Source organism: Leptonychotes weddellii, chromosome 1 (genome assembly GCF_054177405.1).
Source record: "Leptonychotes weddellii isolate Sample4059 chromosome 1, ASM5417740v2, whole genome shotgun sequence".
In the NCBI taxonomy this organism is placed as follows: Eukaryota; Metazoa; Chordata; class Mammalia; order Carnivora; family Phocidae; genus Leptonychotes; species Leptonychotes weddellii.
This window is the reverse complement of record NC_138369.1, coordinates 168,760,102-168,777,357: the sequence shown is the minus strand read 5'-3', so window position 1 is coordinate 168,777,357 and position 17,256 is coordinate 168,760,102. Positions and strand designations below refer to the sequence as shown.

Genomic DNA, 17,256 nt, shown 5'->3' with positions numbered 1-17,256 from the left:
TTACCTACACAGGGTTAAACCTAAGGGAAATCCTTTTTTTTTCCTACCCCGATAAGTCCAGTTTATATTTACCACCAGCAAAGACTTCTAGGCAGGGGAATGATATGAATAGAAAGAACTGTTCGGGGAGTTAGGAGTTAAAGTGTTGAATAAGAGTTTGACAAGAGTTGGAATAATAAATACCAGGCAAGAGCAACTGAAGGGAAAAGTATACAAAAACTGACAGAACTGCAAACTAAATGATTATTTTGGGATATTAGGAAGAGCTTGTTTAAAAAAAAGAAGAAAAATCACTGGGCCACAAGAAGAATGAAGATGCCCTTGAGAGAGAGGCAAATATGAACAAAGGGATGGTCAGCAGATCAGAAATAAGAAAACTACCATTCTCACCCTCACTCACTCTGCTTCACCATGGCTATATCCACACCATTCATCTCTTGAGCCAAATATACTCCTGCATAGCCTGGGATGCACCTGCCTCGGACACCCACAAGGTTTACTCCCTAACTTCACTCAGGTATCTGTATAAATGTGAACTCACCCAAGAGATAATTCCCTGACCGACTCTTTGTCTTAGCATATCTCCTGCCTGACATACAACCACATCCCTGTCACCCTCTGTCCCTTTACCCTACTCTACTGTTTTTCATGAACTGACTACTACCTGACATTATTTATTTATTGTTTACTGTCTTTCTCCTATGTAAACTGAGACTCTGTTTTTTAATGGCCTAAAAAACTATCTGATAGAGATGAGGCAATCAGTAAATATTTATTAAACAAATAAAGGCTAAATCTAGACTACAGAATAGAGATAAAAAGGAGTGAGTCATCTTCAGAGTGGCACTAATTAGAAGACTTAAGAACATATGCTTTATCCACCTAAAATTTTTTCTAGTAAGTGAAAGGACAAATAGCATAATAAAGTATCATGTTAGAAGAACAGTACTTAAAAGCAAGAAGACATACACAATGTATGTGTTTCCCACCCCACTCTCCCATTCTCCTCTGCTCCCAGTCAGCTCTTAAGATGTTCCTACTTTTCCAATCTTCTCACTGCTGAACTCAAATTCTTTCAAACAGTGAGGTCCAAAAGAACCTTCTGTGATGATGGAAATACAGTATTAATCTACACTGTCCAATATGGTAGCCACTAGGCACATGAGACTCCTACTGAGCATTAAAAATGTGTCTAGTGCAACAGAGGAACTAAATTTTAGCATTAGTTTTAAGTTCTATTTAAATCTAAGTTGCCACATGTGACTATAGGCAACTATATTGAACACCTCAACTCTAAACGATCTTGTTCTGTTTTTAATAATAGCTGCTGAAATTATAATCGCAGCATTGGTAAGGAAAGTGAATAGTAAAGGATCCATTCCTGAGTTTTGTCATAGACTTGATGGTTTTCCAAGCTGGATTGTGAAAAAAAATTAAAGTTAACATTCAGTATTAGTCAATAAAAGTTATAGCCCATGGCTATCATTCTGCCATAAAATTTAAGAAAATTCATAAAGTTACACAAATCATTTTGCAGTACATGTCTAACAGAATTCTAAGTACATGCTTAGAATAGAGTAGAAGTCTAACCTATTTGCATCCAACCGGTTACAAGTAACTTTCACACCACTGTAGCATCTCACTTTTAAACTTAACCTTGACTTTTGGGGAATCGTCAAAATAGTTTTATGCATTAGAAATCTCTATGGAAAAAGAGATTTAACTTTCTTTCCATCAATTTTTTTCTATCCATAGTTACTTGTTTAACATTTTTGAAGAATGGGAAAAATATTAGCGTTCAATTAATAAAATCCTAAACTGCTTAACATAAGCAATTTACCCTTAGCAGAGATGAATGCACTAGACTTGGATCTATTTATCATTTGAGCTTTAAATCACTGTTAGCTGGCCAAGCAATATAAGACCAGAGTTCTAAGACAGAACCTCTCACTTTCTATGCAATCCTTACCTAATAATTCAATTCCTTTTGGGGGGAAAAAAAATACACTGATTCTAAATTTGTGAAGGGTCGACCATGTAACGGTCATTCTGATGTGTTATAACAATTTCTCTAAAACTTAAGCCAATAATGTATGGCAATACTTTCTGTGTTAAAATTACCGACCCAAATCCCTCTCATCTTTTGATCCATACTTTGATTGCTCAATTGTAGTACATCTTGTTCTGGTGGGCATATACTGTTTTTTTCCTGTTTTAAAAAAGTTCAAAAGAATTTAATAGTCATGAAAGGAAGAATACTACCTATTTGATTCCAAATTGGGCAAAAGCCTTGCATGGTCATGTCTATGACAAGAGTTTGCCATGACACAAAAACTTAGCAGAGTCTATTAAGTATATATCTATGATATCTCAACATCTTGCATTGTTTCCTAGTCCTCTCTGCATTAGTATTTTTTTACTGCACAACTCCAACACAATTTTATTTCCAATTTTAGCTGGAGGTGGGAAGCATTCATTTGACAATCCACAATATCCAATCTGGACAAGAGATCTAAGGAGTGAAAAAAGATGCCTAAAATTTTAGCTGATATTACTTACAAATGTTTTGGGTCTTTCCTCAGAATTCAGTAGAGTATGGAAAATTACAAATGCAATAAAAAGACACCAAGTACATTACTACTTAATTCCTTATTATGCAGAGTATAAGCTTCCCTTGAAATGTTTTCTTTTTCTCTCAAAAATGAAAGATAGAAAGGACAATCATAGTCCTACTAACTACTGAAAATGTAATTACTTCTTCAATATTAAATGAAGGTTCACAAATATGTGTTAAATCTTTAAAGTGATAATTTTATCTTCTGATATACAGAGTTACGAATAACAGAAAACTTCCCCATAAGCCCCAAATGTGACTTCTATAGGATATTACTTTAAAAGCTAATCTTTTCTAGTCATTAAAAAAAGGTGTACTTTATTCCTTCTAAAGGAGCTTATAGCAACAAGGAATCTTATGAATTTAGCATTAGAGATTTTTATTTCAAAATACCGATGTTTTTTGTCAGCACCCTAACCAATAGATGGCTCACTTAAAGTTAGCAAGGCTTTATGTTTTAGCCCTGGTTCTAAGAGACTTAATACTTAGAAAAGAAGGAATGAAAAAATTTTTAAAAATTAAAAAACATGCCATATTTGAAAAAATTAAGTTACAGTATGGTCAACTTTCAAATAACAACATATTTCATATAAAACAGAAAATGTTCGAAAAGGATTTTTATATTGTTCTAGATGTCTAGAACAATCGCTTGAGAACTTCCTCACACTCTGATCGCTCCAATATACCAGACTCCTGTAGCACTTACCCAGTTTTCTCAATAGAGGCCTGTGTTTGAATATATATTTGTAATTATTTCCTATCTTTCCTTCTCACATGTTTTACCACTCCTTCCAAGAAGTAAAAATAGACAAAAGACGTCATTTCTTCTCAGGACTAACAGCATAGTAATTTAAAAAATCTGTTGAGGGGCGCCTGGGTGGCTCAGTTGTTAAGCGTCTGCCTTCGGCTCAGGTCATGATCCCAGGGTCCTGGGATCGAGCCCCGCATCGGGCTCCCTGCTCAACGGGAAGCCTGCTTCTCCCCTCCCCCACTCCCCCTGTTTGTGTTCCCTCTCTCGCTGTGTCTCTCTCTGTCAAATAAATAAATAAAATCTTTAAAAAAATAAAAAATAAAAAATAAAAATCTGTTGAATGCATGACATCTCCTTACTTTCTCACTTTTACACCATGTAACACTACTGTGACACTGACAAATTTAAATGCCGAATCTATTTCCTAAAGGCAACTGTACTTCTTAGAACTTTATGAAGGATGGTACAAATTTGTTAAATGGAAAAGAATGTTACCTCATCAAATTTTTTTCGCCTTTTGATACTGTTATAATACAATCACCACATTTTATTTTTACAAGGGTTTTTCTCATTAATCTGCAAACAACTTTATGGACACACTATCCAACTTATTGAATTACTAATTATAAATTAGCACCTTGGTGAGAAGGATAGCACATTTTATTGATAAAGAAACCACAACAGCACACAATTTGCTCAATATGATAATCAGTTGTAATGAAACCAGAAACTCCATTTCTCTACCATTTCTTTAAAGCGAAATATAAAATTACTTAATGAGGGGCACCTGGGTGGCTCAGTTGGTTGAGTGACTGACTCTTGGTTTCAGCTCAGGTCGTGATCGTGTGATCTCGTGAGATCGAGCCCCATATTAGGCTCCATGCTCAATGTGGAGTCCGCTTGGGACTGTCTCTCCCTCTGCCTCTGCCCCTCCCCCCTGCATATGCACGGGCACGCAATCTCTCTCTCTCTCAAATAAATAAATCTTATAAAAAAAATTACTTAATGAATATTTTCCAAGAGCTACATACACAAACACACACACACACAATTTTTAATTATCATTCAATGGGACACACGCCTTCTGAAATCAGGTTTGCCTTCTCCCTAAGAGCATCTATTCAATCTCTTTTGTCCACAACATTTTCATTATTCCTTGTCAAAAGTCTTGAACAGGTGTTAACATCTGGCTTAAACAATATTTGCTGATTTTACAGAGCAAATAACATCTTCTTTTATTTAGGAAAGTCTTATAAATCCTAATTCCCTACCTACCTATAATATACTACCTCATGTCACAAAGTCTACCATCTATATTAAGAATTCACATCTATCAGTCTAAAATCTTGTCATCCTTTCCACTAGAACAATGTTTCCACTAAACCATGTTTAGTCAATTTCCTGTTTCCTTCACTTTAACGAGTTGCCTTCAGTCGAAAACCTTTTTTCCTTTCTCTACCTAATTTCATTTTCCCCCAAGTCTCGGAACCTTGAAAGACAGATGTTATTCTCACACACTAGTTCCTCCACTATTTATACTACTTCTCTTTTTTCTAACTTCTTTCAACAAGCTTCTCAACCTCATTCTTTTTCATTGGTTCTGAAACAGCTTTTTTATATATATTATCAAAAATAATTCAATGAACACTTTTTGAGAAACTATGCAAACTATTCTAGCGTGATGATAGGCACATCAATGGTCTTTTGTCCTGTTAAGCCTCCTGTTTGGTGAGAAAGAAAGGCACAAGCAAATAATTTCAAAATAACACAGTATTCATGAAGACCCAAGTACACTCTGGGTGCTACAGAAGCACTTGCTCCAACCTAGAAGCCAGGAGAAATATTCTAAAGCCAGAAGCTCCTGACCTAAGTCTTACAACACCAGAGGTAATTAAGCTGGGGGTAAAGGCTAGAGGGGATTCCAGACAGAAGGCACAGCGAGTGTAAAGACCAAAGAAATTAAATAGCACTGGGTGGATAAGAACTCCAAGCCATCCTGAATTATCACGGTTTTATAAAGTAAAAAGAGAAAAACAGGAGAAAATGAAGTTAGAGATGTAGATAGGGTCCAAAACACAGTTTGCCTTGAACGTAGACATAAACAATTAGGTCTCTCACATATACAAAACTTCTTCCATCACCTATTACCTATATGAGGTAGGAGTATTTCAGCTTTTGGCACATAAGATCGTTTGTGAACAAAAATATTAAGATTATCCTGAAAATTTGAAATTAAAATATTTTATCAACAAATATTAAAATAATCTTTACTGACAACAGTTATAAACAACCATGTGAATGTGTTCTTGCTAGTTGTTTTTTAACTCTGAGGAAGTCTATAAACAAAATCAGAGGTGTGCCTGGCTGACTCAGTCAGCAGAGCAGGCAACTCCTGATCTGGCGGTTGTGAGTTCAAACCCCATCCTGGGTATAGAGATTACTTAAAAATAAAATCTTTAAAAAAAAAAGTTTCAGAAATTCTCTTCAAATACAAGTTAGTAATCAAATTTCTCAAATACAAAATGCATAAAAATAAATACCTTTTATAAAATAAATACATTTTATATAGTGCAGTCATTATATCATAATAAGATAGAGGTAACTAAACATATTTTGAAAAATTCAGTGCTACACATAAGCAGAACTATTCACATTATGAAGAAAAAGTAGAATCCCACATAAAACTTTCCATATATATATATATGTGTGTGTATATGTCTGTGTATGTTTGTGTGTTTATTTTGTTACATGGTAACAAACTTTTTTCTAAACTCTTCATTTTGGTGAGGGGCGAGGGTTGAGGGAAGGGAAATTCTATTAAGTGGTAAACCTATCAGTAGTTAGAAACAATAGCTTACCTTCAAAAATAATACTAAGGCCTCTACCAACACTTAAAATCCATAAAACAAATGTTTGTGCCCATATAAAATCCTGGAAATGTTTGTTTCTTTCATGAGTAACACCTATTGCTGTTCTATATCTCAAAACAATGAATACTAAATGGAATACTCTATGAAAGGCTACATAACTCAAATACAATCTTTTACGCTTGAACTGGAGAAAATAATAATGCACTAAATAAAAACATATACTCTTTTCAACTACACCTTGAACCAAGGTTAAAGTAAAGTGGTTCTTTGTCCTTCACCTCTGCTTAAACAAAACATATTCCCAAGGGAAGTTTTTTATTACATTCTTACTAAAATATTAAGAAAGAGAAGTAAACTTACTTGTGTCTGCTTGGCTTCCCACACTGATGTATCTATCATTGCCAGGAAGTGATGTTTGGTAGTAAGTTGTCTCCTCCTGCTGAGGGGTCTTGGCATTCTTTGCAGTAAGGAAAGCCACCGCTAATTCCAAGTTTCCATTACTATCCTTCAAATATCAAGAATGGAACATCAAACATTTTGGAATAACTCCATACATTCTCACATGATTTATTTAAGTTTCTCCACAGCAACTAATACTTAATAGCAAAAATCACTTTTAGATTTGAAATCATTCTATGTGATCCTAATTTTACAAACTCATCATAAACAAAGTATATTCTATTAATAGTAATTCCTTTTTCTATTAAGACTACTAACATAAGAATCAATTCTATAATTTCTTAGTTTCCCATTACCTTCACTTCTCCTTAACAAAAGTCAATCACAAAACTTATGCTTCTAAACAAATAAACTAAAAAATGTTTTTTGGAACTTGCCATACAAAAGGATGAGAATGAATATTTAAAACAGTACTTCTGCAAAGAAGAAATATAAACTTTAATATGGATTCTGAATGCATACCTAGAGGCAAACTTAAGCAAATGTCAGACTTGTAGGCAGAAAACAGCAAAACATTCTGAAGCTTGATAGTACAGAGAGACACATAGAACCAGACAGAAATACTCAATCCTATCAAGATGACAATCCTACCCAAATTAAGTATATAAATTTAACATAGTTCTCATCAAAAGCATATCTGGACAAAATTATTCTGAAGTTAATTTAGAAGAAAGCAGATGATAGAAAACCAAGAATTTTTATAACAGCAAAATAATGAGAAGAGACATGACCAGTTCTATCTCTCTAGTCTCTGTAGAGTTAGTAATAAATATAACAGTTCCAGGACAGCTAACTGAAACAACATTAGGAAGCCCAGATATTAATAATGAAGTGATCTTTGTAATAGAAGGCCAGAACACCTAAGACTATGCAGGCCTCATGAACTTTAGCATACACAGAGACTGTAAAAGGAAGCCAGTGGAGGATTTTGGACAGAAATGACATGGTATGACTTATATTTTAAAAAGATCACTCTGGCTGTGTGTTGAGAATAGACTATAGGAGAGAAAGGGCTAAGGCAGAGAGTCCAACATCACATTAAATGTGAGAGGTGACAGAAGGAGAAAGATCAGGATGATTCCAAGATTTGAAACCTGAGCAACTGGAAGAATGAGGTCCCCAACCCACCCCAACTCCAATTATAGTTAGCCAGGGAAGAGAGAAAAAAGTAAGAGTGCAGTTGGAAAAGCACCACTGCTTTAAACTTTATATCACAACCATTAGAAGACTCTTAAATGACCCACCAGAAATATGGGTATAATATAATCTATAGCTGGATAAGTAAAACAGCTGTAAAGTAATGCGCAATAACAATGGCTACATTTATCGAACACTCACTATGGGCCAAGAAATGTGCCAACTGCTTTTTATATACTACCTCATATAATAATAACAAACTGAATGCAACAGGGATTTACACAACTTGGAGACAGATCACTTACTCTGGAGGGCTAAAAATAGATTCTTAAAATAAAACTACTGAAATCTATCAATGACATGGTGTTTCTCAAAAGTATGTTCCTTGTCAGTACATTACTGAGAAAGTGAACTCATTATTAAACACCTTACAAATTTATACTGGGTAATGATTAAGGTTTAGGTACACTGACCGCCCCCCCCCACCAACTACTGGTAAATGAAACCAAAGTTAAAAAAAAACAAACAAAAAACTATAGCATACAACTTAACTCAAAGAAAATGTGGACAACAGTTCATTTGATTAACTCTTTATGTTCATTTAATTAAACATATTTTACATGTTTCCCAAGTTAAAAAAAAAGAAAAGTGAATTCCCCAAACTTGCCCTGACAAGGTAATGGGTATAGCCTCACACTCAGAGATATAGAATGGTAAAGGCACTTTCTGAAAACAGACATGGAGTGACTGAGTCATACTTATCAGAATAAGAAAAGGACTGGCAATCATCTAAATGTCATAATCATAAAAATTGAGGTCTGACATTTTTGCTTCCTCTCCAAATACTTAGAGTTGCTTCATAAACCCTGCATTAATGCTCTAAACAGCACTGTTTCATCACTTTCCTGATAGGAAAAAAAAAATGAAGCAAAGATTGCAGTAAAGGTGGAAATTAAGTGTGCCACCCCAGGCTGCTCGGTTTCTCTTCCAGCTCACCCACATACCACACCTTCCTCAGTAGAGTTACCAGGAGGGTGTTAGCCACATAAAATACTTAGAATAGCACCTAGTACTACAGGAGCTTAATAACCGCCAGTGATTATTATCATGATTACAGTCATCTGAAAGATAAGATTATTTCTAGAAACAAATGAAGAACTTTTGGCTCGGAATCAAAAATTACATAATTAAACTCGTCTCATGGAGTAAGTTCCAAAGGACTGAAGTTGTATGTATGCCTTACAACAGCAAAAATACTGTATTGCTGTTAGCCTTTAGTAGCAGTATAGAAATAACTTTAAAATGCAGTTCTAGTTCTTTTTTTTTTAAGATTTATTTATATCCTATTTATAAGAGAGAGAGCAAGGCGGAGTTGGGGGAGAGGGAGAGAGAGAATCTCAAACAGGCTCCCCAACTTGTCTCCAAGTTGTGTAAATCCCTGTTGCATTCAGTTTATTATTATTATATGAGGAGAGAATCTCAAACAGCAATGAGCCCAAGGCAGGGCTGGATCTCAGGACCCTGAGATCATGACCTGAGCTGAAATCAAGAGTTGGAGGTGTAACTGACTGAGCCACCCAGGTGCCCCTGCAGTTCTAGTTCTTAAACATCTTTTATTCTCTTGCTCTTTTTCAGTGGGCATATCCATGTGATTTAATTCATCTGAGTTTCTCCATGTGAAAATGAGGGAACAACAGAAGATGCAACCAAAATGATGCATTTTATTTACTGCATATACTAACCAGCTTGCTATTGAATGTTCGTAAGGTGCAGTTAGTTAAATGTTAGCCAAGTTTTATTTCTCCTTGAAAGGAAAAAATGTAAGCTTCTTATCCTCTAATAATTTTCTCTCTCCTCTTTTCCCTACCTGTATTTCTCTACCCCACCCTACTCTCTACCCCCATTTAAACTCTAACATCATAGCTCTTGAGTACAATCAGCCATCGCATTTGGATTCATATCCTTCCATTTTGCATGAAAGTGTTCCAAATGGAGAAAATTATCTGTCACTCCAAGGTATCCTGGAACATTAGGCTACTGAAAACTAATATGCTCAAAATTACACCCTAAGTAAGGCTCTTACATTATAAAAGTTCCTTCCTATATCTCTATTACTACACCACAAAATGTAACTAAAAACCTTTCAAACATGGTAGGCAGTAGAGATGAGGGCGCAGCTTAAACTGTATGCCATGAAACAGAGGCCATACCTTCAAGGCTTGCTGTAGTATCTGGGCATCATTAATCCCAGTGATTTCTCTCAGCTGATTCAAAAACGTCTGCTGGTGCTAGAGGAGAAAAACCGAAATCATTACACTTTAAAATCTGAAAATATATAAGAATAAGAATAAGAAAATAAATGACCTTTGGGTTTAAAAAAAAAAAAGAAAACACAAACTAGTACAGAGAAGAAAAAATATAGGACTTGACAAAGACTTAACAAATTTCACTATTTTAGGAGGAAACCATGCTGTGGGGAGCCCTTACTCCATTCTCTTGTTTCCAAAAGGGAACTTCTACATCACTTCCCAAGGAGTCTTACTGAATTAACCAGTTTCTGGACTATTCACTGCCTAATTTATTCCTCCCCACAAGAAAAGCAGTGATATGCACAATGGTTAAGCCTAAGAAGAATTAGGGAAAACAGTTTTATCCACTGGGCTACTTTCACTAGAGGCTGAGGCCACTGAATGAAATCCTCGCAGCTCTAGCATCTCCCCCCCGCCCCGAGGGTCAGCCAGCATCCATTCACCTAGGATGTCCGAAAAAGACAGGCCAAAGGACAGGCCATGCACTAGATACGTATATTACATCATGGGGATCCTAAGATCTATTTGAGGAAAAAGAAGATCATCTCATTCTCTAATCTGTCATAAAAGATCCCAAACAGAATTAATCACTTGCCCTCATTTGCTTCAGATCTGTTGGTCTTTATGATCTATTATACTCTGTTGGAGAGAAAAAGGGATGGGATTCCACTATCAAACGATGCCCTGAACATCCCTAATTAAGAAACATGTTCCTCCTGGGATTGAGCCCCACATCGGGCTCCCTGCTGGGCGGGAAGCCTGCTTCTCCATCTCCCTTTCCCCCTGCTTGTGTTCCCTCCCTCGCTGTGTCTCTGTCAAATAAATAAATAAAATCTTAAAAAAAAAAACATGTTCCTTCCTACATCTCTGTATTTCTTTAAACAAGTTCCCCAAAACTGTAAGACAGCACCATGAAATAAAGAAAGATCAATGGAAATGAAATGGAAGTCATCACTAGAATAAAAGGATCTGCTGAAATTTTTCTCGAAAATGTTTTACATTCATCTCAGTAATAAATCAGTCAAGAATCATCAACAGATGATAAAACTACGGGGTAAAAGTTTGATGAAAAACAGGATAGTTACATAGTTTCAAACTCTATTCCTGCAAATTATAAAGGGAGAAAGAATATGACTTTATAATGAAGAAACATGACAAGTACCACCTCAATCAAGTAATCAAATTTAATATTACCAATAATGGGATAAAATGACAGTATATGCCACCTGATGTTGTAGGATATAACAAGACAACAGTATCACCTATGGTATTCCTGCCCAAAATGCATAACCTGAATCTAAACTTGCAGAAGCATCAGACAAATCCAAACTGAGGGACATTTTACAAAGTAATTACTGTCATCTTTAAAACGTTTATATCATAAAAGACAAAGAGTGAGTTTCCAGATTAAAGGGGACAAAAAAGGCCTGATAATCAAATGTAATGCGGCATCCAACACTAAATGCTATACAGGACATTACTGGGACAACTGGAGAAATATGAATATGAACTGTTTAGTAATAATATTTTGTTAATATTGAATTCCTGAATTTGATAATGGCACTAAAATTATGTAAGAAAATATCTTTTTTCTTAGGAAATACACCCTGAAGTATTTAAGTTTTAAAGGGGCATGATGTCTGCAATTTACTCTGAAATAGTTCAAAAAAAAAAAAAAAAGTTGTAGTTCTTTGTACTATCTTGCAACTTTAAATTTAAAATTATTTCAAACTTCAAAATAAGGTTTTAAAATATTCTGTATACAGATTTGTTAATGTTATAATTGTAAAATGTGCATTTCAAATTGTACTTGACAATTTAAATATGCATAATATATATATACCTTCAGAGATGAAGGGTCCTAAACAAATTACAAAATGAAATGAAAAAATAAAAAGCATTTGAAAATCAGGTTTGAGATACGTACGTCTAAATATCTTCTATAGAAACCACATGTATAAGTTAGAAATTATATTCAACTACATGTAACAGAGTCCCATCTAAATAGTAGCTTCAACATACTGCAGTGTCTGTTTTTTCTAATATAATTAGAGTGGAGGTAGGCAATCCAGATCTGATAAGGCCTCCCACATGTTAAAAAAAATCTAAAGCTCCTTCTGTCTTCCCACTGAACACTCTTACATGTGACATTCATCAAACGTCTGTCACTCCATGTCTCGTCCTCAAGTATCCCGTCCAAGTTCTAGGTAGAATAAAAGGAAGGGCACAAGACAAAGGGCATAAGCCAAAACATTCTGACTTCTTTAAGAAGACCCATCTAGTGACTTCCATTTAAAGCTTCATTGAGCAGAACAAAATTGCATGGCCACTCATAGTTGCAAAGAAGGCTGGAAAACATATTTTTCAGCTAGGCAAAAGCCACTTTGAAAATGAAATCAAGGTTCTGTTTGTGAGGAAAAGCAAAGAATGTGTATTAGATAACCATGGGCAGTATACACCACACCATCAATGATTTTTCATTTCCAATAACCTTATTAAAGAGCTGAAATAACCAAGACTATCTAACAAAATAAAAATAATAGTGTATATAAACAAGGTCATTAAAATGCCAGGAAGAATAAAATAGCTGAGTAAAAAAAATCAAACTGTCAAACTTACAGAGGTGAAAAAAGAATTCTTTAAACCTGTCAACTTTCCTTTGTTCATTTAAAATAGTACTGATAACTAGCAATGGAACCATGACTAAGTTACTCAATACCAAACATCATAATATTAAAGATGTAGAAAAATTTTACAGAAATTCTTCTTATCTAAGGTCTCATTTTACTTAACATAAAAAACTTAGATTTTATACACCTCTCTGTAATCTCACCACCACCAGCACTCCAAACTCCATTCTTTACAAAGAGCATTATTTCCCTCAACTGCAAATTACCTGGTCATGGATCAGGGAAAGACTACTGAATACCTCCCCCAAATCAGTCATTTATACAAATGTTACCAGCTATTATTTATCAAGTTGGAAAAATGGAAACAATACAAATGTCCTCCCACTAAGGAAGTGGTTCTAAACTTTAATGTGCAGAAGAATGACCTGATGAGTTTGATAATAATCAAGATTCTCAGGCCCCAGCCCCAGAAACTGTGATTCCAGCAGGGTCAGGGTTGAAGGCTAAGGGATCTGCATTTTTAATAAGTATCTTAGATGATTTTTATACAGATGGACTTAGAGGCACAGTCTGAGTCAAGCAAACAACTGCATATTTTTAAATAGCAAATATATAACCTATATAGAAATTATCTTCACAAAATCATATTAAGCTAAAGTGATGGAACACAAAATAGTATACACATTAATGACTACAAGGTAAAATATAAACACGAATATAAAGCTCAGAAAAGATTACAAGAGCCTGTGTTAGACTCGCAATTCTCTCATCTCTGTATCCATACCTTTTGCCACTTTTAACTCCCTCCCACTAGAGAGTTTCCTTTCTGCATTGATGATGAACTTGGCCATGTGACATGCTTTCACAAATGACATATTAAAGACAGTCATGCAGATATGAAATGTATTTGCATGACTGGGCTTCCCTCCTGAACTTCTGTAACTTCCTTAAGGAGAACATGGCCCTGGGTAGCCCACTTGCCCCAGAAGAAGGAGGCACCCATGGAGCAGAGCCACCCCAACCAACCTGAAAAATCTGTGAACATGATGACAGTATTTTGGTACACCACTAATTTTTGGAGTAGCCTGTTATTGTCAGAGTTGACTGATAGGGAGTGCATTTTTTAAATTTAAAATTATTTAGATTTTACTAAAATACTTAGTATTTTATTAAAGAGAAACAACATCTTTGAAATTTTATAGTTTGTAGCTATAACTTGACATTTTATCTTTCACAATAAAGTCAACTAAATATCTTAGAAAAAAAATAATCCAGGCGTATCTCTAGCATAGTTCATGATCTCATGAATTTTGACAGAAAATGAAATAAGGAGGAGAAAATGACTGGGGTGGAGAAGAAGGCTGAGTGGGAAGGAGAAAAGGTGAAAAAAATTTCTTGGTTTAGTTACCAAGAAATGAGAGACAGATCAGAAGAGGTGAGCTATGAGAAAAATTCTAAGTTTATGGCACAGAAGCCACCTCATTTGTAGTTTTCTCCTTTGTTACTGGCATCTTCCAGCTGTGCTTTTCCTGTCTTTGAAAACCTGCACCTTCATTTCCTACAATTATATGTTTTTGTTGTTGCTATTTCTGTTGTAATTAAGACCCTCGTCTTTCTTTCAAGGTTTGCACCTTTCTATTTATCACACTTCTGATCTGCATATACCCTGCTCAACTAAAAATGTCCTGCATATGGGTTCTCTCCTCCTAGACTAGCAACTTTGGATCCAAGATGGATCCAACCCACTTCCCTCTCTAGAGCTCCTTTTCTGAGCTCTGAGGTCTTTTTTGTATGAATTTATATACTAAAGTATAAGGAGGAGGATGCAATCTGTTCACACTGCTGGACCAAGAAAGACAAGACACAATGTTCAAAGAAATTCAGCAGCTGCAAACACCACAAAAATCAATAAGCTAACAAGCCAAGACTTCATGCAGGCCTTCAGATTCCTTCCTCAATGTTATTTTTATCACATGATTACAGCTTTAAGTGCCCACTATGTGCAAAATACAGTACTATACACACTTTGGGAAAAGGAAGCATCAGTAATTCCAATATAAATTAAGAATCAGAGAGTTCTACAGAAATTCTTTCCCTCCCCAGTTGACCCTACCTAATGTTGGGTTTGTTTTAAATGTTTCAGTAAATATACAGCATATTTAACACTGGTATAACTTCTTGAGAATGCAAAAAGAGGAATCACTGGCTTAGACCAAAGAAAGAAGGTAAGCATTTATTATGTTCCTGCTGTATGCCAAGTGTTTTAAGTGCTTCCAGTTTATAATCTCACTCAATATTAGTATACATGCACACATGCGTGCACACACACACACACACACCCTCCAAAAAGTTACTCTCATTTCATGGCTAACAAGGCTTCAAGAGATTATTAAGTACAGAGACAGGAATGAAAACAGGTTTTTCAAATTCCATGGCCCATACCCTTTCCATATTTTCTCTGTATTTGATTTTGGAGATTAAAGATTCAGTGAAAAATGAAAACTCAGTGCAAAAATCCAATACTATCTTCATGTAAAATACTTAAATAATGGCACAAAAAAAAGTGGAGCACCACTGACTAAACGGCAGGAAAGCTTTCTACATTAAGGGGCGAATGACTTGTAAGTCAGTCAATGGCTCCTGAATTTCCAAATATATATAAAACTTGGTTAAGAGCAAAAGAAAGAAAGTCAAAGGTTTCCATCTTCAGGAAAAAAAAAAAAAAGGCAACTCCTAAAATGAACTCTAAAAACACTTTCAAGTTTTTTAAGAAAAAGAGGAAATAAATCCTAATTTGATAGAAAATTCCAAGGCATTCTTAAACTTCAGGATCAAATTCACTAAAGCATTGCTAGGCACCATGTGGTATTTCAGTCACCTATCAATGAAAGGATTAATCATACTCCTGCCTTTAAGGCACACAACCATACATACATCTACTTTTGCAAATATCTTCTGGATCTACCTGATAACACTAAGCTGCCCTAGTTCACGTTACCTCTTCCAATAACAAGATATCCCCAAACTTCCTAGACACATAATTCCAAATACATAAATCTGTCCTTCATGGGGCTTCTTTGGGAGTCCCAAACCTGCCTCTGCCTCTATCCAGCTATATAAGCCAAAACAAAATGTACTTCAATAGATTGAGGACACTGGGGAAAACCTTCTAACACGCACTAGGCTCTTTCAATAATCTATGGGAGAAGTTCTGTGCTAGAACCGCACTGATTTCAAAAGATACCATCTATTCCACATTCTCTTTATCCTTATCTACCAACCCAAATTTACGTACCACTTGCCTTCTATTAAGGTTGGAGGGTCTCGTGACCGTGACAGATTATAATAATATACCATGGTTAATCATCAGACTCTAAATCTCAAGAGAGCACAAAATATTCTGCTAATCAATGTGTTCCTGGTAACTAGTACAGTGTCAGGCATGTGGTAGGCATTCAATAAATACGGACTGAATAAATGACTATAGCAAAGTTTGCAGAAATAAATTGGGAGTAAGTCAGATCATGGGCCTTGAACTCATCCAAAGGAAAGAACATACTGATTATTGGAGATAGAACAAGAAGCATACATAAATCAGGTCCACTTACTAAACAAACTTTTCACACCCTCTTACAGTCTATCTAGAGTGTACAGTAAAATATTGTTGAAATTTTCAACTGCAAATAATCTAGACAGTAACTCCATAATGGTTGGGGTAATCCTGTTATTTTCTAGCATCACAGAGTCAAGGCTTATCTCAATCTTTTTGGGTTAACAGCATTTTGTCATTACAAAAAATTAATCATATACCTCTATGGGTGTATAAATCTGAAGGCATGCATTTTCATTCTTCACTATTTACATTTAGGCTTAAATATTCCAGAAATTCTGAATTTAGAAAGATTTTCCCTATCATTTTACAGAATCTCAGGGCCATAAACACTCTTAAGCACTCGTGTAATAAAATTAAAAAAAAAAAAAAAAAGAGGAAGAAGTAAAGTAATGAGATAGGTAGCTAAGAGCAATCGATACAGTTGGTTTTTTCCATTAGGCTTCACCTCAGTCCATATTCTTACCTGCCACCCCAACTCTTCAACCAAACAGCTGCCCATGCCCTTAACAGACACCCCCATCCTTACTAACTGGCAGATAACAGAAATGCATCATAAACAGAAATTCTAAATGCACTTATCCCCAAAAATATTGTTATACAGCACTATAATCTAAGTTCATACAGAGTTAAATACATTTCCAGGCCAAATAAGAACCCAACACCATGAAATATGGTTTCTATGGGAACATGCATTCCAAAACCCCAACTATCCCAATGTTTTTAAATTAGGGTACCTATATTCTAGAAAACATTTGGGTAAACAAAAGTTTTGTGACTCAAATCCTATCTTTGAACTATAAGATCTGAAGTTTAAATAAAATATATATTCATGTTATCACTAGTTTCTACACTTAAATTTTCACAATAAACTTG

At 35.2% G+C, this 17,256-nt stretch overlaps 1 protein-coding gene across 6 annotated transcripts in view; it reads right to left on the bottom strand.

Moving 5' to 3' along the window:
• The window catches only part of USP25 (ubiquitin specific peptidase 25), a 127,135-nt gene that overhangs the window by 98,375 nt on the left and 11,504 nt on the right, over window positions 1–17,256 (bottom strand). For 5 of the 6 annotated variants that reach the window (XM_081798830.1, XM_031038385.2, XM_006742671.3 and 2 more), the window contains exons 2-3: window positions 10,042–10,119; window positions 6,596–6,740 (exon numbers count right to left, since the gene is read on the bottom strand). In XM_081798830.1, the coding sequence (XP_081654956.1) occupies window positions 6,596–6,740; window positions 10,042–10,119 (223 nt within the window). Of the gene's footprint in view, window positions 1–6,595; window positions 6,741–10,041; window positions 10,120–17,256 lie in introns of those variants that run through there. The other variant, XM_081798838.1, reaches the window with a different exon arrangement.